Source organism: Pogona vitticeps, chromosome 4 (assembly GCF_051106095.1).
Source record: "Pogona vitticeps strain Pit_001003342236 chromosome 4, PviZW2.1, whole genome shotgun sequence".
NCBI lineage: Eukaryota > Metazoa > Chordata > Lepidosauria > Squamata > Agamidae > Pogona > Pogona vitticeps.
Window position 1 is genome coordinate 78,992,241 of NC_135786.1, and position 26,381 is coordinate 79,018,621.

At 39.8% G+C, this 26,381-nt stretch overlaps 1 protein-coding gene across 3 annotated transcripts in view; it reads right to left on the minus strand.

Moving 5' to 3' along the window:
* NEGR1 (neuronal growth regulator 1) overlaps positions 1-26,381 on the minus strand; it is a 600,158-nt gene that overhangs the window by 58,856 nt on the left and 514,921 nt on the right. The window contains exon 7 of one of the 3 annotated variants that reach the window (XM_020795256.3): positions 18,230-18,271. The exons of the other annotated variants lie outside the window; for them this stretch is intronic. Coding sequence (XP_020650915.1) covers positions 18,230-18,271 — 42 coding nt within the window. The remainder of the gene's footprint in view (positions 1-18,229; positions 18,272-26,381) is intronic. 3 annotated transcript variants of the gene reach the window in all.

The following is a 26,381-nucleotide window of genomic DNA, read 5'->3' on the forward strand; positions in this document are numbered from 1 at the left end:
CAATACAAATGCAAAGGCATGTGATATCTTTATTAAATCACTAAAAATATCAAGCAAACAGCAGACAACTAGCTTTCAATGGTAATTTGTCTTCCTCAGGCTATTCATCAAGATCTTGTGGGTAGTTCAGAAAATCGTACATTAGAGTCCCAAAGTTTAATGCCCATTTTTTGGCCCAGGTTATCTTCTTAAGGTGAAGTCAAACGCAGTCTGCAAAAGGCTTGTTTGGGGAGGGTGTGCTTTCAAATTCCTTTTCAGGCAGCAGTTGAGAATTTGCCACCCAGCTCTTCAAACAATGAACCACCAAGCACTCTGTAACCACCTCACACCCCTTCATTGGCCTTCTCTTGAAACTCAAGGTTTCTTTTCAGCTGGGGAAAGCAAGGTAACACAGTGACATGGCAAGCCCCCATCAGAGAGTCTGGATTAAAATTTAATTCAACCACAAACAGCCAATTTTAGCTAAATTCCAGTGAGAATCTCAAGATGACCAAACTGCACATTGTTGCTCATACAGTGTTAAAAACTGCTTGTCTTCTAAACAAAATAGAGAAAACAGAGTCGTTCAGAAGAACAATTGAGAATCCAAACGTCAAGGTTAACTACTAGAAGAAAATCCACAACTAAAAGTTATTATGTGTTCAGATTAAACAGCAGCAGGAGGAATCTGAGCATTGAAAGTACTGTTGCCATGGTTGCTTCATACACCATATCTTAAAACAACACAGCTACATAGCTACTGTGGTATCATCATTTTTATAGTGAAGCCAAAATAGTAAGCATACCTATATCTCGAAATCTTGGAGAATGCTAATATTTTTCCCACCAGCACCATCCTGAGTATTATTTATCATGCCATGAGACCAGAGATATTCACAGATTGAAATCAAAGCATAAGTTCAGAGTCCCTGCCCAGTTCTAGAATGGTATATTGAAGTCAAGAGAGCCAGAAGAAGAAGAAATCAGCAATTATAATCAGCCCTGCAAATGTTAATATGTCACTGAACCAAGGCAATGTCATTTTTTTTAAAAAAAACTAATTATAAAGCTGAAATTGGGTCATTTAGAAGACTAGTTGTTTTTAAGGGGCACAAAACAACCCAAATATTGCGTTTTCGTCAGAAAACTATACCCATGTATAATTACAGAAATAACTGAGATGACTATAATTGGGAGAAAATGGTAACATTCACCTGTCTTTTCCTCAGTTGATTATTTATAGCATGCAACAACTGTTTCTGTTAAGCAATGTTTTCATTTCCTTTCAACAAAATGCTTAAGAAAATCAACAGGCATGGACAAAAAAATATATATATATTTTAATTTAATTTTACAAGGTCTTGGACTAAATAGGATGATCACGACTTCAGGTAGGCATTTTACTGAAAGCAAGTCATGTGAAGTTGTCAGCAGGAAAAATGAGGAAAAGTGCACATTCCTAGGCAATTCTTGCAAAAGTGATAGGCAGACCTTGAGATATATGAATCTGAAGAATGAACTGTCAACTCCCACGTGGATCACAATCCAAAGACACTTTACAAAGTGCAATGATTTTACTCCTGTTTCAATTTGCTGACAAAAAATAGTACTCTAAGGTAGGGAATATTCCCGCACAACCTTTCAACTGTGAACACACACATCTGTTCCTGATTGTATTAGTTGTCATTTCCCCCTTCCCACTGCAGCTTTCTTGTTATTTTATTCCAGTTTGCTTATTTTCCTCGCCTGGTTTAGACACATGGCTGATGCCAGTCTAAATAGAGTCACATGAACAACTGCAATAAACAATATGACATTATGACTTTACCTAGCTGATCAATTGTAGCTGGCAAGCCAATGATGGAGGGCAATGAAAAAGGAAAGAAGACACTTATAGAAGCATAGCCCAAAACTGCATGTTACAAAAAATTACTCCCAAATAATATATTAAAAGCACAGGTAAACAAGAACTTGCAACTACTGTAACTAAAATAAAATTATGGTATCTGGAAAATTTGCCAGGGATAAGAATTCCAGAGCTAGGACATCATCACTGAAAAAAGGCCTTCTCACCCATTTAACCTCTGAAGGTAGGAGGCACACAGAGAAGGTAGGAGGCACACCACTCTGGTGGCATAAAATGAGGAGGAATTAAAGAACCTCTTAATGAGGGTGAAAGAAGAGAGCGCAAAAAATGGTCTGAAGCTCAACATCAAAAAATCTAAGATCATGGTCACTGGTCCCATCACCTCCTGGCAAATAGAAGAGGAAAATATGGAGGCAGTGACAGATTTTACTTTCCTGGGTTCCATGATCACTGCAGATGCTGACAGCAGCCACGAAATTAAAATACTCCTGCTTCTTGGGAGGAAAGCAATGACAAACCTAGGCAGCATCTTAAAAAGCAGAGACATCACCTTGCCAAAAAAGGTCCGCATAGTCTAAACTATAGCTTTTCCAGCAGCAATGTAGGAAGAGAGAGCTAGACCATAAAGAAGGCTGACCGCCAAAGAATTGATGCTTTTGAATTGTGTTGCTGGAGGAGACTCTCGAGAGTCCCCTGTACTGCAAAGAGAACAAACCTATCCATTTTGAAGGAAACTAACCCTGAGTGCTCACTAGAAGGACAGATCCTGAATACTTTGGCCATCTCATGAGAAGACTCCCTGGAAAAGACCCTGATGTTGGGAAAGTGTGAAGGCAAGAGGAGAAGGGGACGACAGAAAATGAGATGGTTGGACAGTGTCATCGAAGCTACCACCATGAATTTGACCCAACTCTGGGAGGCAGTGGAAGACAGGATGGCCTGGCATGGTCTGGTCCATGGGGTCACGAAGAGTCGGACATGACTTAACGACTAAACAACAACAACAACAGGCTTGTACTAGAGCACATCCTAACAGCAAATGCTCAGACTGTTTATAAACAGCTATGCCAACTATCTAACTGGGGAAAAAAAAACAATGTGGAAACAAATACCTTTGGGTCTCTGCTCCTAGATTTCATTGATGCAGATAGACATCATTTACATGTTTTGTTCTCAAACTCATGGCAACCCGGTCAGAGGCTCTAAATTCTCTGTTACCATTGCCTTTGGTGTCAGAGTGTCTTTAAATTTCATTTCTCAAGAACTCCAGGATGCCTGAGAAATAGTTTCACTTCCATTTCTTCCACTAGCAAGCAGGAACCTAGCCTTTTGCATTCTAATCTATAGGAGTAAATGGGGCTTGGAATATCAGGAATTACTATTACAGATACAGTGGTACCTCTACTTACGAACTTAATCCGTTCTGGAACGGTGGCCGTAAATTGAAACGTTCGTAAGTAGAAGCATCATTTCCCATAGGAATGCATTGAAAACTGATTAATCCATTCCGGCTGAAGAAACAAATACCAAAAAAACTAAAAAAAAAACAAAAAAAAAACCACTGCAAGCTCCTGGGGTTGTAAAAAACAAATAAAAAAACCCATAACCCCACCAGCCCAATCCCACCCTGTAAAAGCCACCCAAAACAGTTTTTAAAAAGCAGCACCTTACCTCCACTGCCGTGACCGCCGCTGCCAGGAGACCTCCTGGGCTCCAGCCGCCGCTCCCGGGCCAGGGCTTCTCCACCCGGGAAAGCCTGGTAGACTGGCCCTACCAGGGGAAGCCCTCCCCTGGTAGGGCCGGTCTACTAGCCCGGGAAAGCCTGCATCAGGGCACGGAAACCCTAGCCCGGCAGCGGATGGAGACGGAGAAAGGCGGCGATTGGGGCAGGCCCCAGGAAAGCTTCCCGTGGCGGCAGGGAAGCTGCGTAGTGGGGGAGAAAGGTGGTGCTTGTAGCAAACCCCAGGAAAGCCTATGGCAGCAGCACTGGAAGCCCAGGAGGCTGAGCCCAACCGGGATGGTCGGGTGGCTCATCTCCTGCCGGTGGTAGCAGCAGCACTGGAAGCCCGGGAGGCTGAGCCTCCCTTTTCGTAACCATTGGGGCAAAAGAGCTACAAAGAAGCAGCCTCTTCGCCACCAACGGTTTGAATTCCCCGCCCTTTCCCCCTGCCTTTTTCGTTCATATCTTGAAGCTCCAGCCGCAAGTAGAAGCAAAATTTTGCAGGCGGAGCTGTTCGTAAATTGGATCATTCGTGGGTAGGGACGTTCGTAAGTAGAGGTTCCACTCTATTTGGAATGATCAGATTTGGATTTTGATATAGTTGGAACTATCAAAATATGGCATTATTAAGTGAATTCTGAATATTTCTGAATCCAAATGCATATCTTTATTTTTTGAGTCCAACTGTCCCAAATCAAATATGCTTTGAATCACTTGAGACTTTGGTAGTTATTGATCCATCTCCAGAAATATAAAAATATGGACTAAATGCTGGTGAGTCTTTTAAGATGAAAAGAAAGGATGTTATTTGCACATTTCTGTTTTCACACATTTAATTGAAGGATGGAACTTCAGATGAGGAAAGCATTAGGCCTAAATGAAATTGGTCATCCTGACTAAAGTAACCCAGTTGATTCAGTAGGATTAACATAAGTATTGACTCCTTATTCAGCAATTAATCCAGTCGTTCTACTGTAGTGAGTACCAATTTTCTTTATTCTATGATTCAAAGCAAAGGGGAAAACATATGACTTGTCAGAACCAGTGCTATTAGTATTCAAGCTATTTTAATTGAGAAAACAAATATATGAGAAGAGCAAAAGGAAGTCTTGCACTACAGTAACAGTGGCCTTGACAGCCAGATAGGCAGCATAGAAGTCAAATAAATAAATAAATAAATAAATAAATAAATAAATAAATAAATAAATAAATATTATTTATCATTAAATACTTTGTTACCAATCACAAGGGTTCATTATAAAAAGGAAAATATCTTTTATGACTGGAAGTTCTAAAGTCACTTGAGTCTAGGCAATAATTACCTAAGACAAGTTAGTATTGATCACAGAACCTGGAGGTTAAAATCTTCCTGTGGTAATTCATTCTGGAAACTGTGATTACTTTGGTACCTATGATTATTTTAAAATATACTAAACAAATGACTGTGGTGGAAAACAATTTAAAGAATTATAGGACCTCGCTGAATTTATTTAAAAAGCACAATCATCGATATGCGTTAATTGGACGTTATTTATCACCAAACAACATGCTGTATTTTGTGGAAATACTTGCCACCTTCCAAGTCTTTTGTTTTCAATGTGAACAAAAGCCTTTTGTTCTTAAGTAAATGTAGGCTCTACTTCATTAACTGTTCTGATATGTTCATTTTCTTGTAGAATTAAAAAAGAGAGAGGGGGAATGAAAGAGCATTTCAAGAAATTAGCAACCATGCACATTTTTATAGAGAGAATTGTCATTGGAAATCTCTTTGTTGCGGATGATAATAAATGTTCTTTTGTGGTTAAAAAAATGGAAAAGTAATTTCTACTTTCAGGAATAAAAATTTGCAAAGCACATCAACAGTGCTTCTATATGCTGTGAAGGCAATTTAGAACACCAAAGATTAAAACATGAAGGTAAATACAAGAAACTCAAAATCAAATAAAAGAACCATTTTCATTATTGCATTTTAAAACTTTATATCCCACTTCTTACCAGGAAGAAATTAAAGGTGGCTTTCATTCTTTTCTTTTACATCGACCAGTTTCATAGACAGTTTCCCAAAGCTAGTCTACAATTATCAGATTGAACTTGAATACTGGAAAGAAAATACAGAATCTTGCTATTATGGCAACTGCTGATCGGATGGGTATCCATTAAAGGTCGAACACAGCAATGTGTATATATACTGAAGGTATGTTCAAGTCATCATGACAAGGTTCTGTTTTTAATTGCACAGCTCTATATAGAATCCTGAAGCCTTGATGACAGACATTCTTTGATAGGCATAACTTTAATCAGCTTGTATCTGTGCAAACCATTACTTGGCATGATCAGTTATAGTACAATTCTGGTCAGAAGGAAGCTCCACTGAGTTCTGTGGTACTTGTCCCCAGGAAATTGTGTTCAGCATTGATTGTTTTGCAGTTTCTTCTTTGTAAGGTTTGTGGGGAGCTTTCCTGTAGCTTGTATGCATGAGTTCTTTTCAACTAGTATTCACATTATTACAAAAGAAAAATAAATAAATAAACAAGGTTTCAGTGTATCCAAAAAGTGATATAAAGCAATTCTGAATATGAAGCAATACTTGCATCCTTCTGTTAAAGTTGCTGCTGAAATTCTTTGTCAGAAGCCAAGTCACGCAAGTGGCACGTGACCAAGAATGTTCGTGACAACTTGTTAATTTAGGGCAATTGCTACTCTCTCATCTGGAACCCAGACATGCATAGTGGGGGAGGGGGGAACGGCAAAGGACTGCAAAAATAAAATCCAGTAACAGGCATTAAAAAAAAGTATAAAAGAGGGGACGAGAATAGTTTAAATCCTAATCCTGAGGCTACTGTGACCTACCCCAGTCTAATCCCACAAGAGAGACTCAAGACATCCATAAAACAGTCTTAGATAAGGCATTCAATCAACTAAAAGAAGGGGGGAAAGAAAAAGAAAAATCTGCAGTGCTAAAATGAAGGCAATGTGAATAGCAATCTCTAACAGATTAATGCCTTTCTCTTTCCCTGGCGAGATCCAACATGGCCACCAGTTCCTGGACACAGGAATTTATTTGGTCGATTTCAGACTTCCCAGGGGCTCCTTGATTGGAATTTCCAGGAGAGCTTGGGCTTTTCACTTGGGCATTTAAATTGTCAATCTGCTTTTGCTTTGGGCTTCTTCGCTCTGTTAAAGTATTAGTTTTGTTGCGTGGTGCTGTGTTTATTTGTTTGTTTAAAGAAAAACTCCAGCTTTTTTTTAACACCTGAAGCACTGAAGCAATATTTGGTATTTCAGAGAGTCCTGACTCCCGATTCAAATCGAGCACCACTTCAGGCTACCTCACTTTGTTGTGAATTGGTTCAGAAACTGATAAACAGTCCACTTTGTTTTGGATTATGAATAATTTGTTTCTTTCTTTTATTTGTTTTCTTTCTTTCTTTCTTTCTTTCTTTCTTTCTTTCTTTCTTTCTTTCTTTCTTTCTTTCTTTCTTTCTTTCTTTGATTTATAGGCTGCCTTTCTCCTGATAAGGGGACCAAAACTGAATAACTGCCAAACCTGAAGTGCATCCTTGATTTTGATATTTTGGACTACCTACATAATGCCATAACTCATTGTAGTCTAATGGTTTAAAACTCAGTTTGACTTAGAAAAAAGTAAACAAAATGTTTTGGTAAATCTATCCTTAACACTTTTAGACAGAAATCAAACAGAAGTGATATTCATGTCAGGTTTCAATACTATTTACACAGCAGTTTCCTATGCGGCAAAATGTACCACTTCCGGTACTTTGGTAGAATGCATGCTTTTGTGTCAAAGGTCCCAAGTTCATCCCCTAGCATCTCCAGGTAAGACAGGTGAAGATTCTTGATTTTAAAGAGCCCCAGAGAATTTGTGTTTTTTAAGGCAGAAAATGCAGAGCAAGATGGACCAATGGTCTAATCTCAAAACAAAGGAGTTCGAAAACAACCCAAACAAATGGGTGTCCACAGCTAGACACCAATCTCCACCACTGCTTTAGTGGGCAATCAGTATGAAATGGATGGCATTTATTTTCCTTTGGAAGATAGGAGCCTCATACATGCAGAAATTTTGAAAAAGTTTTATGATTATGACTAAGCTTGCATAAATATAAATGCATAAATATAAATGTAGTGATAATAAATTCTGATTATTTGGAAGGAATGGAAAATACTTTGCCAGTAATAAGATGAAGTTTGGCAAAAAAAAAAAAAATCATTGTTTTCTTGATCTGCCAGTTCTATTCATAGCAGGCTGATAACAGCCAAAGCTGTAAACACTGCAGAGAAAACGCAAGTCAATATGTGATGTACGTGCTCATTTCAGGTGCTACATGAACAGTTTATACATTTGTCTTTGAAGTTATTTCCTTTCATTCCTAGTGGCTTTCATTCTTAGTGGATGTATAACATATTTATATAGAACTGAAATTTCTGTTGGACATTGTTGCATTTTGTTCGTGGCCTTTAACTGTTTTAGAATAACAAATATAGTTTCATTCAGAGAATATGAGCTTGGACTCAGAGGTCCCCATCAATACACCACTGCTCTCATGGCTAGAAGATAGGAGGCAATTCCTCCCCCCGCCCAGTTCCTCCTTCTCACTGAAACCTCATCTGTTCCCTGAGAATCTCCTCCAGACCTCCTACCTGAACAGGCCATGGCACTGGAGCAGGCAGGCTTTTAAGCCTTCAGTTACAGCTTCCATAATGCCATGCCGGCATGAGCTTCTAGTATATGAAGCCCATGGATGTTATGGGAACCTGCAAAGAGAAGAGTGAGAATTATCCTCCCTCTTCTCCCACTGGGGGCAGCTACTGGAGCAGACTATTCTGTAAAAAGAGGCCTTTGATTCACAGAAGAGGAAATTTGGATCCCAGCCATAAAGTGCACAGCTAAGTATTGATCAATTATATTTCAGAATCAGTATTGTATCATACAGTATCAGTAAAAAAAATTAAACGGGTGGAGTGTTAATATCTCTGGTGTACCCAGTAGTCCTTTAGGAGCTAGGCCAGGACATTTTTGAATACTCAGACACTTTAGTCAAATGTCCGTTTCTACTGTTAATGAAGTTTTGATCTATCTATCTATTAGACACTGCATGCATGTTGCAATATAATTTAGAGGTACTGTACACCACTTTGACATGCTAAATAGGATGGGCAGCATAGAAGTACTAGAAACAAAGCAACAACCATGCAAAGCAACCTTCCTGTCTGTAGCGGTTCCTGGTTGTGGACCAGTCAGGACTAGTCTTGGACAGTCCACCTATTGCTGTAATCAGAGGCTGCAGTTACATTGCAAACATGCAGCATTATTTCCTTTGGGGTTGAATGACTTCAAGGAGACATTCCACTATTACACTTGCTGGTTTCTGTCTCCTAGGCTTGAATTTCAATTTCCTTAATTTGATACTTGTCAAAGGAAACAGATGAAAGCTCTTTTCCTTGCCTTGGTATTTTTAGAGTGACTTTACACAAGTGAGATCCCGCAGTCTCCATCTCCCCATCGGCAACACTACACTGTTAGGAAAAGGGGTATGTATGTGTGTGCGTGTGGGGGGGGGGAATCTGGTCACTCACAAACCTATTTGGCAACCTAGTGGGGGATAAAGTCTTTCAGTGAAGAACCCTGCTCCCTCTGAAACCAAGTACAAGAGGATGATAAAGCCTTTTCCCTCCAAAGATGTAGCTCTTGCAAGCTGCCATGTTTGCACCATCAAGCTAAACAAATGTAACCTCTTAATGGACCCCTGCTTCTAACAAGAAGCTTACTGTAACGTCTGTTTTGACCTTTTTCCTCATTCTCCTCCATCTGTTTCTGTTTCTCTTGCTTCCTACATGTATAATAATAATAATAATAATAATAATAATAATAATAATAATAATAATAATAATAATAATAATAATAATAATAATAATAATAATAATTTATTGTCATAGTAAGTATATACACAGTATACCCATAAAAGCAACAAGCACGAAGAGCAGGAACTCTGTTATCCATGGACACTCTCCACATGGTGTGGATCCTGGATAATCAGGCTCCTAACTCATGAAGAGAGCGCCAAGAGTTAGCAGAGATTCTGTGCTTCAGGTCTACTTCCTTCTACGTATATACCTTCACTTCCACCAAAAGGGGTTGAAGTCTGGCGAGGTCAGCCAGCCATGTGAGAACCTTCACAAAGTCTTATGAGACTGTCTGGTGTAAGGTTCTACAGATGCCTGGGCCCTTAAAGGTCTTGCAGTAGCTAGAGTTCCCTGGCCTTTATGAGACCACACAGAACTCCATGCTGGGCATATCTGGATGGTGAAGAGGTGACAGCCATCCTAGCTCCTTGTTGGGACAACTTCTGCTCTCTGCTAGGAGGAATCAGCAGGAAACAATTCTACCTCTCCTCTATTTTGCCCATTCTATGACTATTGTCTCCATTTATACCAATGCCTCTTGGCTGCATCATACGAATCATATACAGTACAACAATTACACTTGTATTTGTTCTGACTCCTAGAATTCATAACTTTTTTTTTCATTATTAAAGTATCTGTTTCCATACATCATCAATGGAAAGGAGCCCATACATATTTTGCCAGGTTTCTCATTTAATTACTGCTACAGACTGCCTGTGTAATCATCACACCATTAATTTTGCCTGTTAGTCAATACTTTGTGCATTAAATTCCCAGAAAATAGTTTAAGCTTCGCTATAAAATCTTATTGGCTAGAGCCAATCACGTTTTCGCTCCCTCTTGTCTCTGGTTCTGCCCAGTGCTGCCAATATTTCTGAGTCATCATCAGCTGCAACAATATTTATCAGCAGTGCTTGCCTCTCAAAATGTCAAGGATTTATGTTTGTATGTGTTTTCTTCAGATGGTATTTTCAGGATTTGTTAAGGAAAACCTGCTCCAATTATTTTTGATGTTGACTGAAAGCGAACAAAAGCTAATTAGCAGCCTGTTTGACAGAAAGAAATTTTCACTATGAAGACACAGTTGGATAATATATAATGAACTAATGACAAAATGAAAGTTTTACTACTAAAATCAGCAAAAGAAAATCAAAACGGAGATGAAGATTTTAATACAACAACAGCATACTCTATTCATTTCCAAGCTAGTATCCCCCCATTACTGATTCCATATTTCCCATGAAGGCCTTCTAAACCTGTTAAAATAGGTTTATTCATAAACATTTCCATTTGCAAAACTACTAAATTATTTGCACTTCAGCTTCATTTTCAGAGAAAGAGTAAATATGTAACAAAGCGGAAGAAACATAATCCTAGTTTGGTGCCCATAATCTATTATACAATGTGCTCTAAGTATAAAAGAACTTGAAGCCTTCAAGTCCAACAATTTACACTACAACAGCAAATAATAAAAAAAAAGAAATACAAATTTGTTTTAAAATTGTTTAATCTTAAAATAAATATATAATCAAGCATAAAGTTAGATATATTGAAAGGTACTGAAATAAATTATTCTGCATGCTTAAAATTATTTGCTCAGCTGTATGGTAGGTAAACAGATCTTTGTGGTGAACTTTCAGATATTCAGTGCAACTAAACCCATGTAGTGTACAATTTGTTGTTTATTGGCTACATCTAAAATGGTGCCTCGCTTAATGACATTAATTCCTTCCAGCAAAATCGCTGTAGAGCGAAAACATCGTAAAGCGAAAATAAAAAACCCATTGAAACGATTTAAACCTGGTTAATACATTCCAATGGGCTAAAAACTCACCATCCAGCGAAGATCCTCCATACGGCGGCCATTTTCTGTGCCTGTATAGCGAAGAATATGTCCCTAAGCACAGCGGCGAACAATTTTGAGCACCCGGTGGCCATTCTGAAAACCCGACAATCAGCTATTTTGATCGTCGTAATGAGAAGAATTGGTTCATGAAGCAGTGAACCGATCTTCGCAAAGCGAAAAAAACCCATTTAAAACATCGTTTTGCGATTGCAATTCTGATCGCAAAAACATCGTCATGAAGCGGATTTGTCGTAATGCGGGGTAATCGTTAAGTGGGGCACAACTGTACTAGTCTTATTTATATATTACCTTTCACCAATGTGTTCAGGGTGGCATACATGACCATCCTTCTCCTCCTCACAATATTCTTACAATAACCTTGTGAGGCAGGTCAGGCTGAGAAATAGGGGCAGGTGCAACATCAATGGATAAATTTTATGGCTCAGTGGGGACTACCACCTGGACAACACTCATGTGATTCACTATATCAGAAACTGAGGACATCAATGGGAGGAGGAGCTACTCCATCTGTACTAGGCCAACATTCCACAGTTCTTATTGCTTTTGGTGCTATAAAGTATTTTATATCTATGTTTTACACATAGCATTAATGAAGACAATATAAAATGGGAATTGTATCTGAGATGCTCTGATATTTCCAGCTTTTAACAATGCAGTATTGTAAACTGAATAAACATTTAGACTGCTTAAATCAGCTGCAGCTAGTATGCTATGAAATAAATTTGTCTACCAAACATTAATCAGCTATTTGTGAAAGGGTAGTAGAACATCATGGTTTAGATATGCTGAAGTCTGGGATTGTCAGAACTGCTATTAAAAAGCCAAACTGAAATGCACTCTGCGGTGTACATTTATTTCCTAACAGCTGATAGAAACTTATCCTCACAATAAAATGATGCCTAGTGGATGGATCAGTTTCATTATCATTTGGTTTGCTTATGAATAGTCAGGGCCATACCTAGCATGCAGCAATTGGGGCTTTGCCCCACAGCACCAAAATTTAGAGGTCACCAAAAATCTCAAAGTTGATTGTCCTCTTTCTTTAGAAAAACACCCAGGGCCGGAGCTACCACTAGGCGAACTAGGAGACCGCCTAGAGTGCAGACCTGAGAGGGGTACAAAACTGACCTCAGAAGGTCGCAGAACTGAACTCAGAGGAGCGCAGAGCTGACCTGAGAGAGGCACAGATTTATACAAACTAGTTTCTTGAAAAAAATGCAACTGAAAGTTTATATTTTAACATTTTAAGAGAAATACCACAACAGTACTATGGAATATAATTGTTTATAAAGTCTTATAACATTTTTCCTATATACTGCAACAACAGAAAAGGGGCTACCAGTACTCTCATTAGCATAACTCATTTGCATATATCACCCCTGGCATCAATGGAAGTAAGCAAAAAACCACTGGGTAAGTGAAAATAAATAAATAAGCACTTTCAGAGTTGCCAGTACTGTGTACCCTTGAGCCCCCCTCGAGGTGACCCCTGCTGCAATCGCTATTTCTTAAAAATGTCCCATTGACACCAGCCACTGTGATCTACTTCCTGGGGTTATAAGTCATCAAAGAGGGCTAATGGGCAGGGAGCAGTGGAGGAGAAAATTTTGGTGACAATCCTGTAGCTTCCCTCTCTCATTTAGCTTTTGGTCTCTTAAGCTACATTCTCCCAGTTATAACTGGAGACAAACCTCTAGTTTGGGAGGGGCTCCACCAATGTTCCCTCTAAGCTAAGTCAGTTTGTGAGCAGAAATTCTACTTTGTGACCTCTGATCTGGAAAATCTACTAATCTCTTGCTATTGCCTCTTCTTAAAAAATCCCAAATTCTGTGTGCCAGACCAACACCTCCTAGTGCAAATTAGAGGGAACTATGGTTTCACTTTCAATGTGGCAACTCTTACATTACAACTGCAAGGCCTCTACTGAGCTGAACGTACTTGCTTGGATGGTGTTCCCAATGACATTTGGAGGAAAGTGAGTTTCTGTCTTCTTTTACTCAATTTTTACTTTTCAGTTACTTATGTTATCATTACATTGTATTTGGGAAATGAAACGCTGGGGGAGAGGAAGGCCTTCCTTACTGAAATACCTTTGTTTTGCCAGTTTGCTTCAGTTGTTGCATTTTGCTGGGTATAGGATGTGTCTATATACCTATATAAGAGGGTATAGTCATGTTCTACTCCACTGTGTGGCCACTGCGTGACAGAGAGTGTTGGACTAGATGGGTCATTGGCCTGATCCAACATAGCTTCTTTTATTTTCTTATGAGGACAGTTCCTACAATGGCGACCTGGTAGTCATTTACCATAAATTTAATTATGTGATTTTTAATATTTGTTTGTTTGTTTGTTTGTTTGTTTACTTACTTACTTATTTATTTTATTTTATTTTATTTTATTTTATTTATATGCCGCCCACTCTGTTCTAAATGTGTGTTTAAGTTAGAGTCTTCAAGCAGTTTTCTTTGGAGTCATGGCCATGGGCACTGTTCTGAATTGCCTGAAAATGTGCTTGTACTCACTTCTAGAATATCATCCAGGTGGGCTGCTATTCTGAAATCACTGATGCACAATGGAAACGAAAGTATTGATGCTGAAGATCTGTGCTGTAAACTTATAGCAATAGCTCAAAGACTTCCAAAGTCTATGACACCACAAGAAGAACTTCTCTTCATAGTGCAACAAAAACTCCTGGATAGTGTTTCTGTTGCTCTAAGGATCCTTCTCACACTTCCAGTGTCATTGGCTAGTGGTGAACAGTTTCTCAAAGCTCAAGCTTATAAAAACATATTTACACTCAACACTGTTGCAAAGTAGACCAGTTGAACATGACGAAGCATCAGCCATTGACCTGAAGGAATCAGTGACAAAATTTGCAAAAGAGAAGGCACGCAAAATGAGATTTTGATATGGAAAAATAGAAACATTTAAGAGACATTACAGTTCATAGGATTATTCAAAATGATTTGTGTGCTAAAACTGTTTTATATTTGAGAAAGAAAATCGAAGACTGTTCTATTACTTGTTCTCTCAGTTTTTTAAAATAAAACTTTCACAATTTCAACTTTTGTATTTTTTCCCCCTACAATTTGTCTGTTTTTGAAAATTGGTGGTGGTGGTGGGGGGGGGGGGTGCAAGTAGTTTTGCCTAGGGTGCAAAAAAGCCTGGCACAAACCCTGAAAACACCACCTTTATCCCTTCCTTTTTTACTCAATAGGAGGAATGCAGACATGATGGCAGACAGGGTGGGAGAAAAGGCTGCTTGCCCTGGGTGCCAAAATGTCTAGTTATGTTTCTGTGAATAGAGATGGTGAAAATTCCTTCAGGTCCATTTGAAATTCGGATGAGCAAAAAATGCTATCCTTCTCCCTTCTCTTCCTTACGTCCCCCCCCCCTTTTAAAAGTTCTCCACCCTTATTCAAAAGCTCAGTTTAGACCTGATCACACCCCTAGTCAAGCCATCAGAAGAAGGGAAGGACGTAAATGCCTCTTCTCCTCATTTCCCAATGAAGTTGCAACTGGCTCCTTCCCACAATGTAGTACCCTTCTATATAGCACTCTGCTCTCATTTCCTTACAGGCTGTAGCAGCAACCACAGGGAAAACTGAATAAATGCTCTGTGTCTCCGATACTGGCACAGAAGTATCTCAGCTGTAACAGGGAACCTAGGAGTACAATCTTATCATTACTGATGAAGCCCAGGGCAACTTACCTTGCACTTTTACCTCAGAAGCTGTATCAGGATGGATATTTGCTTCTGAATGCTTATGCAGAATTACAAGAAAATAGTATAAGATATGCAGGGATATAAATCCTTGCTTGTCTCATTCACACAGGCTAGAAGAAGGAAGTACAAAATTAATGAAAACAGGAGTCTATTGCCAATTCCTCTCCTTTTCCCTCCAGTATTCTGTAGTCTAGAGATATTGTAGTGAGGCCCTACTTAGTTGTCATTAGATATGAATTACACTGAGTCACCTAATATAATGTTATGTTGTTATGTGCTATCAAACCTCTTCTGAATTATAGTGACCCTAATAGAGGTTTCAGGGTAGGTGAGATGTTCAAGAACTGGTTTACCCTTGCCAATCCTAAAGCGAGTTTTCATGACACAGTAGGGATTTGAAGCCAGGCCTTTTGAATCCTAGTCTGACACTCTACCAACTACACTACAGTGGTTCTCACCTGATGTAAGAGTCATCATTGTTTATTAAAAAGATTTGCTGGTGTTAAATTCTAGAAATTCATTTTGCATTTCATGTATGGGTGAATCAGAGATCTGAGTTGAATAATCATTAAAATAATCACATGGTATGGGACTGGATCCATTAAAATTTGTCCTTGTCTGATCTATCTATCTCACCATGCTTATAAGACCCATGCATAAGGAGATCTGAAGACAAGATCCTGTGATACGTGCACAGGCTGCTCCTATCAGGTGGACGCCTGACGGCCCTCAATTGCATAGGGCAACATAGGTAGATTGGACTCCTCCCTGATTTTTAGAGGTGGGCTGGGCTTGGAAAGGATGTGAGAGCACTTATGTCCATACTTTCTCACTGCACACATCTCTTAGCCCACAACAATTATAATGATCACGCCTCCTCTTGGCTCCCACGCAGAAATCTACTAAATCTTTCCCCTTTACAGTCAGTACTTAATACATCCTCATCCTCATCCACACATGCCATTACGTTGATTCTAACTTATGACAACCCTTTCTGAGGTTTTCCAGGTAGTGAGTATTTGGAAGAGGTTAACCGTTCCCTTCTACTGGGGGCACACAGGGACTGCACAGCTTGCCCCACAAAAGTTGGCTCTTCTCCTACTATTTACTGAATTCAGACTCCCAGTGCTCCAGCTCACTGAGCTAGTCAGCCAGCTGCTTTATGGATAGCCTTCTCTAGATTACAGCTAAAATAACAAAAGAGACTAGCTTGATGGCGATCAGGGGCTGCCGGTGAGGAATGGATTAGAGACGCAGAAGAATCCGTTCATCCTTTTGATAAAACAAACATTTGTGTGTGTGTGAATGTATCAATACTGCATTGATTGATTAAAAGTAGATGCTGGTGAGGAACAGAAGGCCGCACAAGTTAATTATGTGCTTGCAAAATTACAGTGGCTTGCATGAATAAATTGAGTTTGATATTTACTGACAGAAAAGGAACAGCAAGTAATCTAGACAGGAATAATAAAAAAATTCTGGCATTCAGGTGGGAAGCTGTTTGGAACCTTAGAACCAGTGGCAAGGTCCCAGACCCTCTGATGCTTCCCTCTCTCCCTATATTACGGGGAGGGGGATTCTTCAAAGCAAAGCAAAGCAAAGCTTCAGCTTCATCTAACCATATCATGTCCATGCCTTTAATCATTAGAATCTTCCTAGGAGCAGAAGCTAATGCTCTTGCATTTACTTACTTAAAGGCTGACTGTGAAGGAAGGGTTGGCTGTTTGCTTTCAATGGCAGAAGGCCATGTCTAGAATCAAAATCAGGAAATCAGAGCTTGGAAAAGTTACGATTTTGGACTGCAGATCGCAGAATGGCCTCCTTATACTATCCCTATCAAGTTGACTGGATGGGAAGGTCCAACTACATCCCAATCCTCAATATGGACATTTCAGTGACAATTTAGTTTAAGACAGCCACATGCAGAGCAGGGCTGGGCACAAACCAGGAAACCAGCCGTTCAGGATGGTTTGTAGTTCATGGGTAGCCATGAACCACAAACCAGCTCTGAAAAAATGACCTGCTTCATGGTTTGTCTTTTCAGTTCATGCCTGCAGGGAAGGGAGCACCTCCCTCCTGGTCCTGCCTCCTCCTCCTCCTCCTCTGCTGCTGCCATCTTCAGGGATATCACTCTGGCTTCCCTTCCAGGAGCTGTGCATGTGGATGCCTACAAGGCAGTAGCAGAGGAAGAAGCACAGGAGGCAGCATGACCAGGTAGAGAGTCAACAGGGGCAGCAGGAAGGGGACGGGCGGGGGGGGAATCTGTTTTGCTGGAGCAAAACGAAGTGCTTAGTGGAAAAAAGTTCAGTAGTTCATTTCATTTTGGCAAAATAGGCTGCATGAAACAAATTACAATCTGAACCACAAACCAGCCTGGCTTGTGTTTTTTTTTCTGGGGGTAAATGTCAGTCGGTTGAAGCAAAAATAAGGCAGTTTCAAGTCTAAGGAGCTGCGTTTAAAATAAGCTTCAATGTCTTAAAAAAAACCAAGCAGTGGTCCTGGCTTTCTATGGATAGGGGGTCAAGACTGGGAGTGCCTCATTTCCTCAGATGCTCCGCTGGTGTGAATCAGTAGTCATAAAATTCCTTATTTTCTGATATTTTCTTCTCCCTTTTAGGTTCATCACATGAAAACACTTTTCTTTTAAGAAAAGGTGCTCCAAAATTAAAAAGCTGTCCTGCATTTACTGGTAGATATTGCAAGAAACATCCTATTCACAGAACAACCAACACTTTCCCTTACACACACACACGCACACACACACACAAACACACCACACCACTGGCTTCCAGCAAAACAGCCAACAATCAATTTGCCACAGATAATAGCACAAAGGGAATGTAAAAGCAAAGGCATGTCACCGCTAAGCCAATGCTGTATGCATCTGCTATGTGATCTTTGGGACAGAGGAAAACGGAGAAGCGCTTTAAAGAAATCTACTAAGGCAGGAGAGCATTTGCCCAACGTATAGCACAAACTGTGAAGCCACAAAGAAGGGAAAGAGACAATTCAGCAGTACCTAGAAATAATACTGCTCAACATCCACTGAATGCATGTTGGTATGAACCATACCAACATATGCTGGTCAGACAGAGAGAAAGAGAAAAAGTACCCAAGCATACTTTCAGGGTGTATGTGGATACTGACCTGGGCTTGAGACAGGGCTAGTAGTAGTAGGCTCAATAATTTCTACAAAAAGGGAAAAAGGAAAAGAAAAAAAGAACATTTGGATATTAATCACACATGGAACACATACGAAATGAGACAGTCAACAGTCATGGTCATGCAACAGATATTCATGAGGCTAATGTAGGAAATAAACAAACAAACAAGAGCCCACCAGAATCATCCATATGTTCTGTGGAAATCATGCAATAAAGCTGGAGATGGATTCATGAATGACACGCATCAGCTTCTTTGTGCATGCATTGCTAAGACGCAGGAGTCAGGATACAACACTTTCATTAACAAACTTCAGCCAAGCTGCCTTTGCCCACCTACCCTTGAAGTTCTCAAAGATAGTTGTTTGCTGGATTACTGAAAGCAGCATACAAAACACACCTTAATATCCATGTTTTACTGTGTACATAGATACAGTATGTACTCATAAAAGGTTCTACCCAAATCAGCATCTGCCCAAATGAAAGTGCCCCATGTGTACAAAATGCTTGTCTATGTTTTTAATCAAATACATGGAAGTTTCTAATATGCAGACATGGAAACATAGCACCCAATGGGCTAAATATGCTTAAAAGAAGCTATATATATATATATAGTATCATAGCAGTTCAGCAAGCTGTACATCAAATGGTTAATTTTCGGTCTTCTCACTAAAGAGGAGCCATTTACTTCTGTTGACTTTTAATAATGCTAAACAAACAAATCATACTGGATTTATAAGTTCAGAGGAAACACAAACTGGGAGCAGTGTTTTCAGACTAAACATGATTTGCCCCCCAAACACATTTACTTGGAATTAGGTCACAATGATTTAGTGAAATTCACTTTCAAAAAAAACTATTATCAGGGTTGTGGTGTACTATCTGTCATGCTGCAAAACAGGTTTCCCCACTACACCTACTGCCTGTTACAGCACACATAATCATCACTGTTAATATACAACTCCAAGAGAAATATTCAAATGACCATTACATTCAAATGCTGCTGTGTTTGAAATGATGAAAAGCATGCTGAAATTGTGCATCATTATACCCTGAGCACTTAATTTTTTTTTCTAAAATACATTATTCGAGATCTCAAGAAAAAAAATCCACCATCCACTTCTCCTGTGAATTAGCGCATTTTGTAAAATGGGAAACGATTTTGGATTGGCACTTCTTTGATAATTATGCTACTTGAAGACCTTGACCTGCAATGCAGTAACTTCACAATTCCTTTGAGAAGCTAAAATGCATGCCCTTTGAAAGGCTATTATTTCGTATCATGTGCTGTCAATCACATCCAGGGATTGAAGCTACAGCATTAATTCTCCCTCCATTTTGCTCAGACAGCTCACAGTTGCTCTTACACTGACTCTAAACACTGCAGCATTTCTTCAGATCAGAATTCAAGCATCACTCTATTATAGGGTAAAAGCAGTTAAGAGGCATTTAATCTTCACTTGCATTTATCACACATTAAGCTTTCCTGGGGAGTTAACCTACTCCTTAGTGCACATTAGAATTATGTTAAGATCCTGATCAGAAGGGACCATCCTCCTACCCCTCAGAAGAAGAAATATCTCTTTAAATGAAGACATGATTTAAAGAACAGAGAACCCTGTTCCTTCCCTAAGATAAGATATGGAAGCAAAGCTTTCACAGAAGATGTCTTAGATGCTAGAGCTGGAACTGATAAATCCCAAGAAATGCTATGTCAAGTGTAGAGATAAATTAACAGATCTGGTCCACAGATTAGCTAGTATCCAGTCCAAAAGGAATATGAGACGCAATCCATGGTGAGCTTCCACTGGGAAAAAAAGCAAACAAAAAATCTAGCAAAATTGGGAAGAATTGTCTCTTTTACTTCCTGTGCCCCTGCCCCCACTCCATCATAGGCATCCTTCAGTCTCGAGAGACTATGGTAACGTGCTCTGTATGGAGGACTTCGACGCTGTACATGAAGCTGGAGTGTCCTCTCCAGAGCACGAAGCCTCTCCACGTCACTGAAATAGTCCAATGGAAAGGCAAGAGCCAATACAACTGGTTCCAGCGATGTCGCAGGAGTTGCCAGAATGACACGAACTGCCTCCGGGACTCCGGCTCCGGATTTTGCCTCAGGGTTTACTCCTGGAGCCTTTTCCATCAGTGGATATAGCCACAAGGCAGTGGAGGTTTGAAATCAGAGTTTTCCTTCTCCTAGATGGGCTGCCTTCCAAAGCTGGCGAGCCTCACCTACCCGGGCTGCTCCCTCGCTGCATGGGTGATGGCGGCGCCTCCTCCTCTTCACTGCATGGGGGCTTGGGATCAGAGTTTTCCTTCTCCTAGATGGGCTGCCTTCCCAGGCTAACGAGTCCCACCTACCCGGGACTGTGCTCTCTAAATGGCCTGAGAGCCGTTTTTTGGCTAACCTAGCAGGATGCAGAGGGAAGAGGAGTAGAATAAACAAGAATGGAGGCTTATGGATGCAGTTACACAAAGAAAGTGACCTCTATGTCACACAGGAAATATGCTCACATTAGACACCACCAAAAATGGTTTCAGCAACCAGGTAAAAGATGTTTCCTGCAAACAGTGATCTCAAAACTGCAGATAGAGCTGAGCCATGGCAAAGCTCAGGAAAGCAAAACATTTCTAGTGGGGGAGGTTTCTTCTCATACTTCAAAATCAGTGGTACAATCAGCCAACCAATGTGAAATTAAGTAAAGACCACGAGCAGTTTTGTTGTCAGAACAAATCTGAAGGATGAGCATGATGTAGGATGATGACCAGGCTTCTTTAAAGTACTATCTGTTACATTTTGCTCTATTTTCATTTAATTTGATTTGGAGTCTATCAAAACTACCCAACTCTTTCCTTTCATCTCTCGTTCCCCAGGAAGTGTGGCTATCTTTCTTCGAAAAACCTTATTCAGTGATGATGACATGAATTGTTTTTCTTGCTGTTTCAAGATAACATGATCCTATTTTTGTGACATAGAAGAAATTAGTCTGTCTCACTGATTCCTCCCCCCTTAACTTTTTGTTTGCTTGTTTTAATAGAAACTATAGGGTCTGTTGAACACAGCAAGCACTGTCCTTGCAATGATCTATTAAGCTGAAGTAAAACATGCAGAAAAGGTGGAAAGGAAATGGCTTGTTTTACATGCAAATCTGTGGAGACTTGTGCCCATTGTTGTTGGGCACAGTGAGTACAGTAGCCAGTGGTGTGTGGAAGCAACATGATGAGGCAAAAGTGGACAATCCCTTCCATATGAAAACAGACAAGCAAACAAGCATTCACACATGCACAGAAGTAGGCACTGCCTCATCCCCACCTGATTAATTCCCTTCCCAAATTACCTAAAAGGTGGACAAAATACATGTTGCCCCCAAAGCAGAAATGTCTCAACCTGCTGCTGCCTCCTTTAAAAGTTAGGCAGTTGGCTTATTTGCTCATATTCGTGCTCCCAATAAAGAGTATGATGAGGCTTGGAACTCAACAGTAAAGGAACACAGGTGGGGCCTGACCCTATATATCTGGTAAGGAGGCAGATAGCAATGAGATGGCTGGGGGTAGCCTGAATCTGAGGTTTGGCAACACCCCATTTGCCCTGGCAAAGTATCCTCCATTGCTGTTGAAATTGTTGAAAAAGAAGCCACTGAGACTAACATCTATGTCACAACTTGTAACCTTTTCAAAATTGGAGTGATTGACAGTTTCCATTCATTCCAAATCCTATCCAATTCTTTTAAAAAACCTCTGGCATAAATGTAGGATACTGTGCTTCTATAGCCATGATTCAAAATGTCAGGAAATAGCCCAATATTCCTGAGCAATAATGTGCCCGTGTTGCCAGCAAGAAAAAAAAAGATGTGAAACTTTACATGGGAAAGGGCATCCTGAATGTCAGCAGTCAGTATGGTGTACAGGATACCCTCTTCTGCTCACTATCATTCTGAAAGAGACACCAAGCAGGAGAAGATCTCAGAACTTGACTAGTTTTTTAAATCAGTTAACTACGTACTTCTCAACCAAACTCAATTACCACAGTTGGCAGTAGGAAGAGAGAATGATCTAACATGAGACTCAAAGAAGCTATTGCTATTGGTTTGCAAGACCAGAGCAAAGCTGTTAAGGATAGGACATTTTGGAGGTCAAGTAGTCACCTCACATCAGAAGCGACTTGATAGCACATAACATCTTTGGAGTTTCTCTCTCTCTCTCTCTCTCTGTGTGTTTTAAATTACCAAGCAACTGTATTTTTACAACCAGATACAAAATTCTCTTGCAAACATGAATCCCAAACAGACTGTTTGGCTAGGAAGGAGTTAAAAAGTTCTCCTTCTGTTAGTTAACTAACTGGGTCTTGTTTGGCAGGTTAAAAAGTTTGAATTGCCCCAGGTATGGAGCCAACTTCTCTTTGAAAACTTACAGTGTATCAGGAGATTGATCTCAGAAATCATAAGGAAATCTTTACTGAAAGCACTTTAGGCTAGGATAAACACAACTGCTTTGTGTTTTGTAATGTATGCACAAATACTTTAAATATACCTAACAAAATGGTATGTGAATTCCTTAAATATACATGGAAAAAAAGTCCCCCCCCCTTCTGAAGGATTGTCACTCCACTATTTTCTATAAAACAGGCCTGTTGTTTGGCTCTCCTTTTCTGTATAGGTGGTGAACTTTCCTCCCAATATGCCCCATGCTCCCTCCTTCAGCTCCTTTGCTTACATTCTTCTTCCTGCAAGCCTGTACCACACATGCTCAGTATTATAAGAAATCATTGTTTCTCCTGTTTGAAAGGCCTTTTTGAAGACTAACATTTCAGCCCCTACAGCCTGGATTTTTTTTTCCAAATAAAGAAAACTAGGTAGGGCCAAAAATTTTATTTTATTCATGTGAGCTACTTTAAATCTAGTATAGTTTGCAATTGCCTATTTCTGAATAGGGCTGGGTGGATTAGCAGTTTTATCTTTAAAAAATCATAACTTGAAAGAATCAAACTTTCCAATAGTTCTGTGTCAAATTTTGTGCTGATCCAAAGCCCAGTTTAAAAGTTATATATTTTTTATTTGGGCTGCCTCCATTTCAGAATTGCCCAGTGGAATGTTGATTTGCTCTGCCAACACATTAACACTGCTGCACTCTTGTGTAGCTATAAATAATGGAAAGTCTGGAAGCTAGTTTGAAATCTGCCCTGCTCAGTCTTTCACATTCTTTTATAGTTTTGAATCTTTTCCACCACTAAGCCTTGCAAGAGAAATATGCATATGTAAGAAGTAACTGTTGATGAACAGCATGGTGCAATGTCACTGGAAACAAAACTTGTATGCACAAAAGCACCTTTGTCTGTTACCTATAAAAAGAAATGACACTGAATGAATGAATATGTAATTGGAATCTCTTGGATTTCAGTTGGGAGATATTTTTGTGGCAGATGTTCTGGATTAAGAAATCAGATACTTTCTACTTCTTGTCCATGAGTCATGCATTGGCTACAGCAATGGGAACTCTTCTTTTGGTTTTTTATCTTTTTAATTACAACTTTAAGAATACATCAATTATCATGACCAAAGGTCATATTGACTGTGATATTCTAGGAGTTGTAGCTAAAAAGAAAGTAATGTTTCTCAAAGCAGATTGGTTGTGCAAATTCTCAGATACATATTTCAAATAATTTCACTTCCAACTGGGAAACTTTCCATTAAGAACATAAGAATAGTGTATGCATCAAAACCACATCTCAGTTGGAACCTGTCGACTCCAGCATTCCCCAGACTGGCCATTTTCCAAATGCTTCTTGGAAAGCAAGAAAAGGGCCATGAAGATAATAGTCCTCCTTCTGTCATTGTTCCACAGCTACTTGAGATGGGAGAGATACGTAGATATCTGTCTCCCTGTGTTACTGATGCATTTCTAAACAAAGACTTCAGATAATTAAGACAAGTTGTCACATTGCACAATTAGAAAAAAATAAACTTACTTGTAGAATGATTTGTGGTTAAATTTAACAAAAGAATAGAGCCAAAGTAGGCAGAGTTGAAAATATGACAGTAAATAGTAAATCCAAAGATCCTGCTGGGTTGAGATAAGGCAGACTCAATTGTACCAGAGATGTTGTCAAGTTCCTCCTGCCTCTATAGTCCCATGGATTCTTAATAACCCTGATTTGGAAAGTCCCTAAACAATCTGAAGTCTGTCTGCCGGGTCTACAGGTAGAACAATGATTGGAAAAGAGATCCATGTGAGCAGAAATTCCTTTTGGTCAAATAATGGAGTTTTTGGATCCAAACCCTTGATTGCTTCATGGTAAAACTTCAAATCTGTTCAATATTCATATGTGTCATGAGATCTGGTTCAACATAGAAAGGATCCACTTACCACTCAGTCACACTACCCTTGTGATATCTGGTGTAACTACTTGGGGGTTTCCCAGGTTGGTCAGTGCACTAAGGTAAAGGTAAAGATTCCCTTTGACATTTAGTCAGTCGTGTCCGACTCTAGGGGGCGGTGCTCATCCCCGTTTCCAAGCCGTAGAGCCACCGTTTGTCTGAAGACAGTTTCCGTTGTCACGTGGCCAGCGCGACTATACACGGAATGCTGTTTACCTTCCCACCGAGGTGGTACCTATTTATCTACTTGCATTTGTATGCTTTCGAACTGCTAGGTTGGCGAGGAGCTGGGACAAAGCGACGGGAGCTCACTCCGTTGCGTGAATTCGATCTTACGACTGCTGGTCTTCTGACCCTGCAGCACACAGTGCACTAGTGATTGGTCAGTGCACTAGTGATTGGGAAAGCTTCCTGTGAGCCCTTTCTCCCAACATCATCTGAGCCACTTGCTCCTTGATGCTTCATGAAGAACAAAACAAGCAGGTTGTAGCTCCTGGTTGCAAACCAACCCTGCAAGGTAGAAACTGAAACCCCCAAAAAGATAATCAAAAACCTCCTAATACATAAGACACAGGATTTCATACCTTCAACCCACTCCAGCTATCTAAATGACAACACAGCTGTAAAACTTTATCGTTTTATTGAAGAAGTTTAATTAAAACAGAAATGTTTAGCAAAAGGCTTAATGACTCAAGCAAAATCAATATAACATGAAGCAGTTGCATGTTACAGAAAATTATAAAAGCAGTTTCAGAGTTTCAGGCAATGAGGACTCATTCTGATAACAAACAAGAAAGCTATCTTGTTCTGAGCTATACTTACAATGTAGTGTAGTTCCAAGGCATAAGCGAAGTTCATCATGATGATAGTTACATATTGAAGCAAACATTAAAAAAGCATGTTGCTACAAGCTATCCGCCACTCTTCTAATTCATTGTTCCATCTCACCTTGTATCCCATGGTCCCTTCATAAGCTGGCTGAAACCTTCCACCAATTTGATGAAGCCAATTAAATGGTCTCTGCTGCACGAGCACTCCCAGAACCTCCATATCCACAAACCATCCAAATGTCATGAGAAGCCATATATGGGCTTCTACTCAGAAAATATTCCAAGGTCATAGATAAGATTTCATAGGCACTGGAGATGTCTCAGCCCCAGTTAGCCAAAAAAAAAAAAAAAAAACACCTTTCTTACCAAAGCTCAAGCAATTTTCAGATTTTATAAGAAACAGAGAGGGTGATTAATACGTTTCTGCTGGTTTCATCACATGCCCTCCCTTTTTTAAAAAAAAAATGTATCAGTCATATTTCAAACAAATATGCACATTAGTTTAGCAGGCAACATAAGATATACACAAATTACACATATAATCATAATTCTAAAGCCTTATAACCATATCAAAAATAAAACTGTATCTGAAACCTGTATTCCCAAATGATTTCCTACTATAACAAGCATGTAAACTGACTAATCTAGCTAGCTGAGATACTAAACAGGTGTTTAGCATAGACAGGGGAGCTTTGTATTCGTATCCTGGAGGATACAAATATGAAGCTCAGTACCACATGTTCCAGGGCACTCCATTTCCGCCCCTGAGGACCAGCCCAGTCCACTCACCGGTCTCCTTGCAGTGCACGTGTCAGTTGGCAGCAACATCATGCCAACTGCACACATAGCTTTGCTGTCGCTTCCCCGCCTCTCCCCTGAGCTGACTACTCAGCAGCTGAGTGGGGAGATTCATCTTCCCACCTCCTTGCCGGAG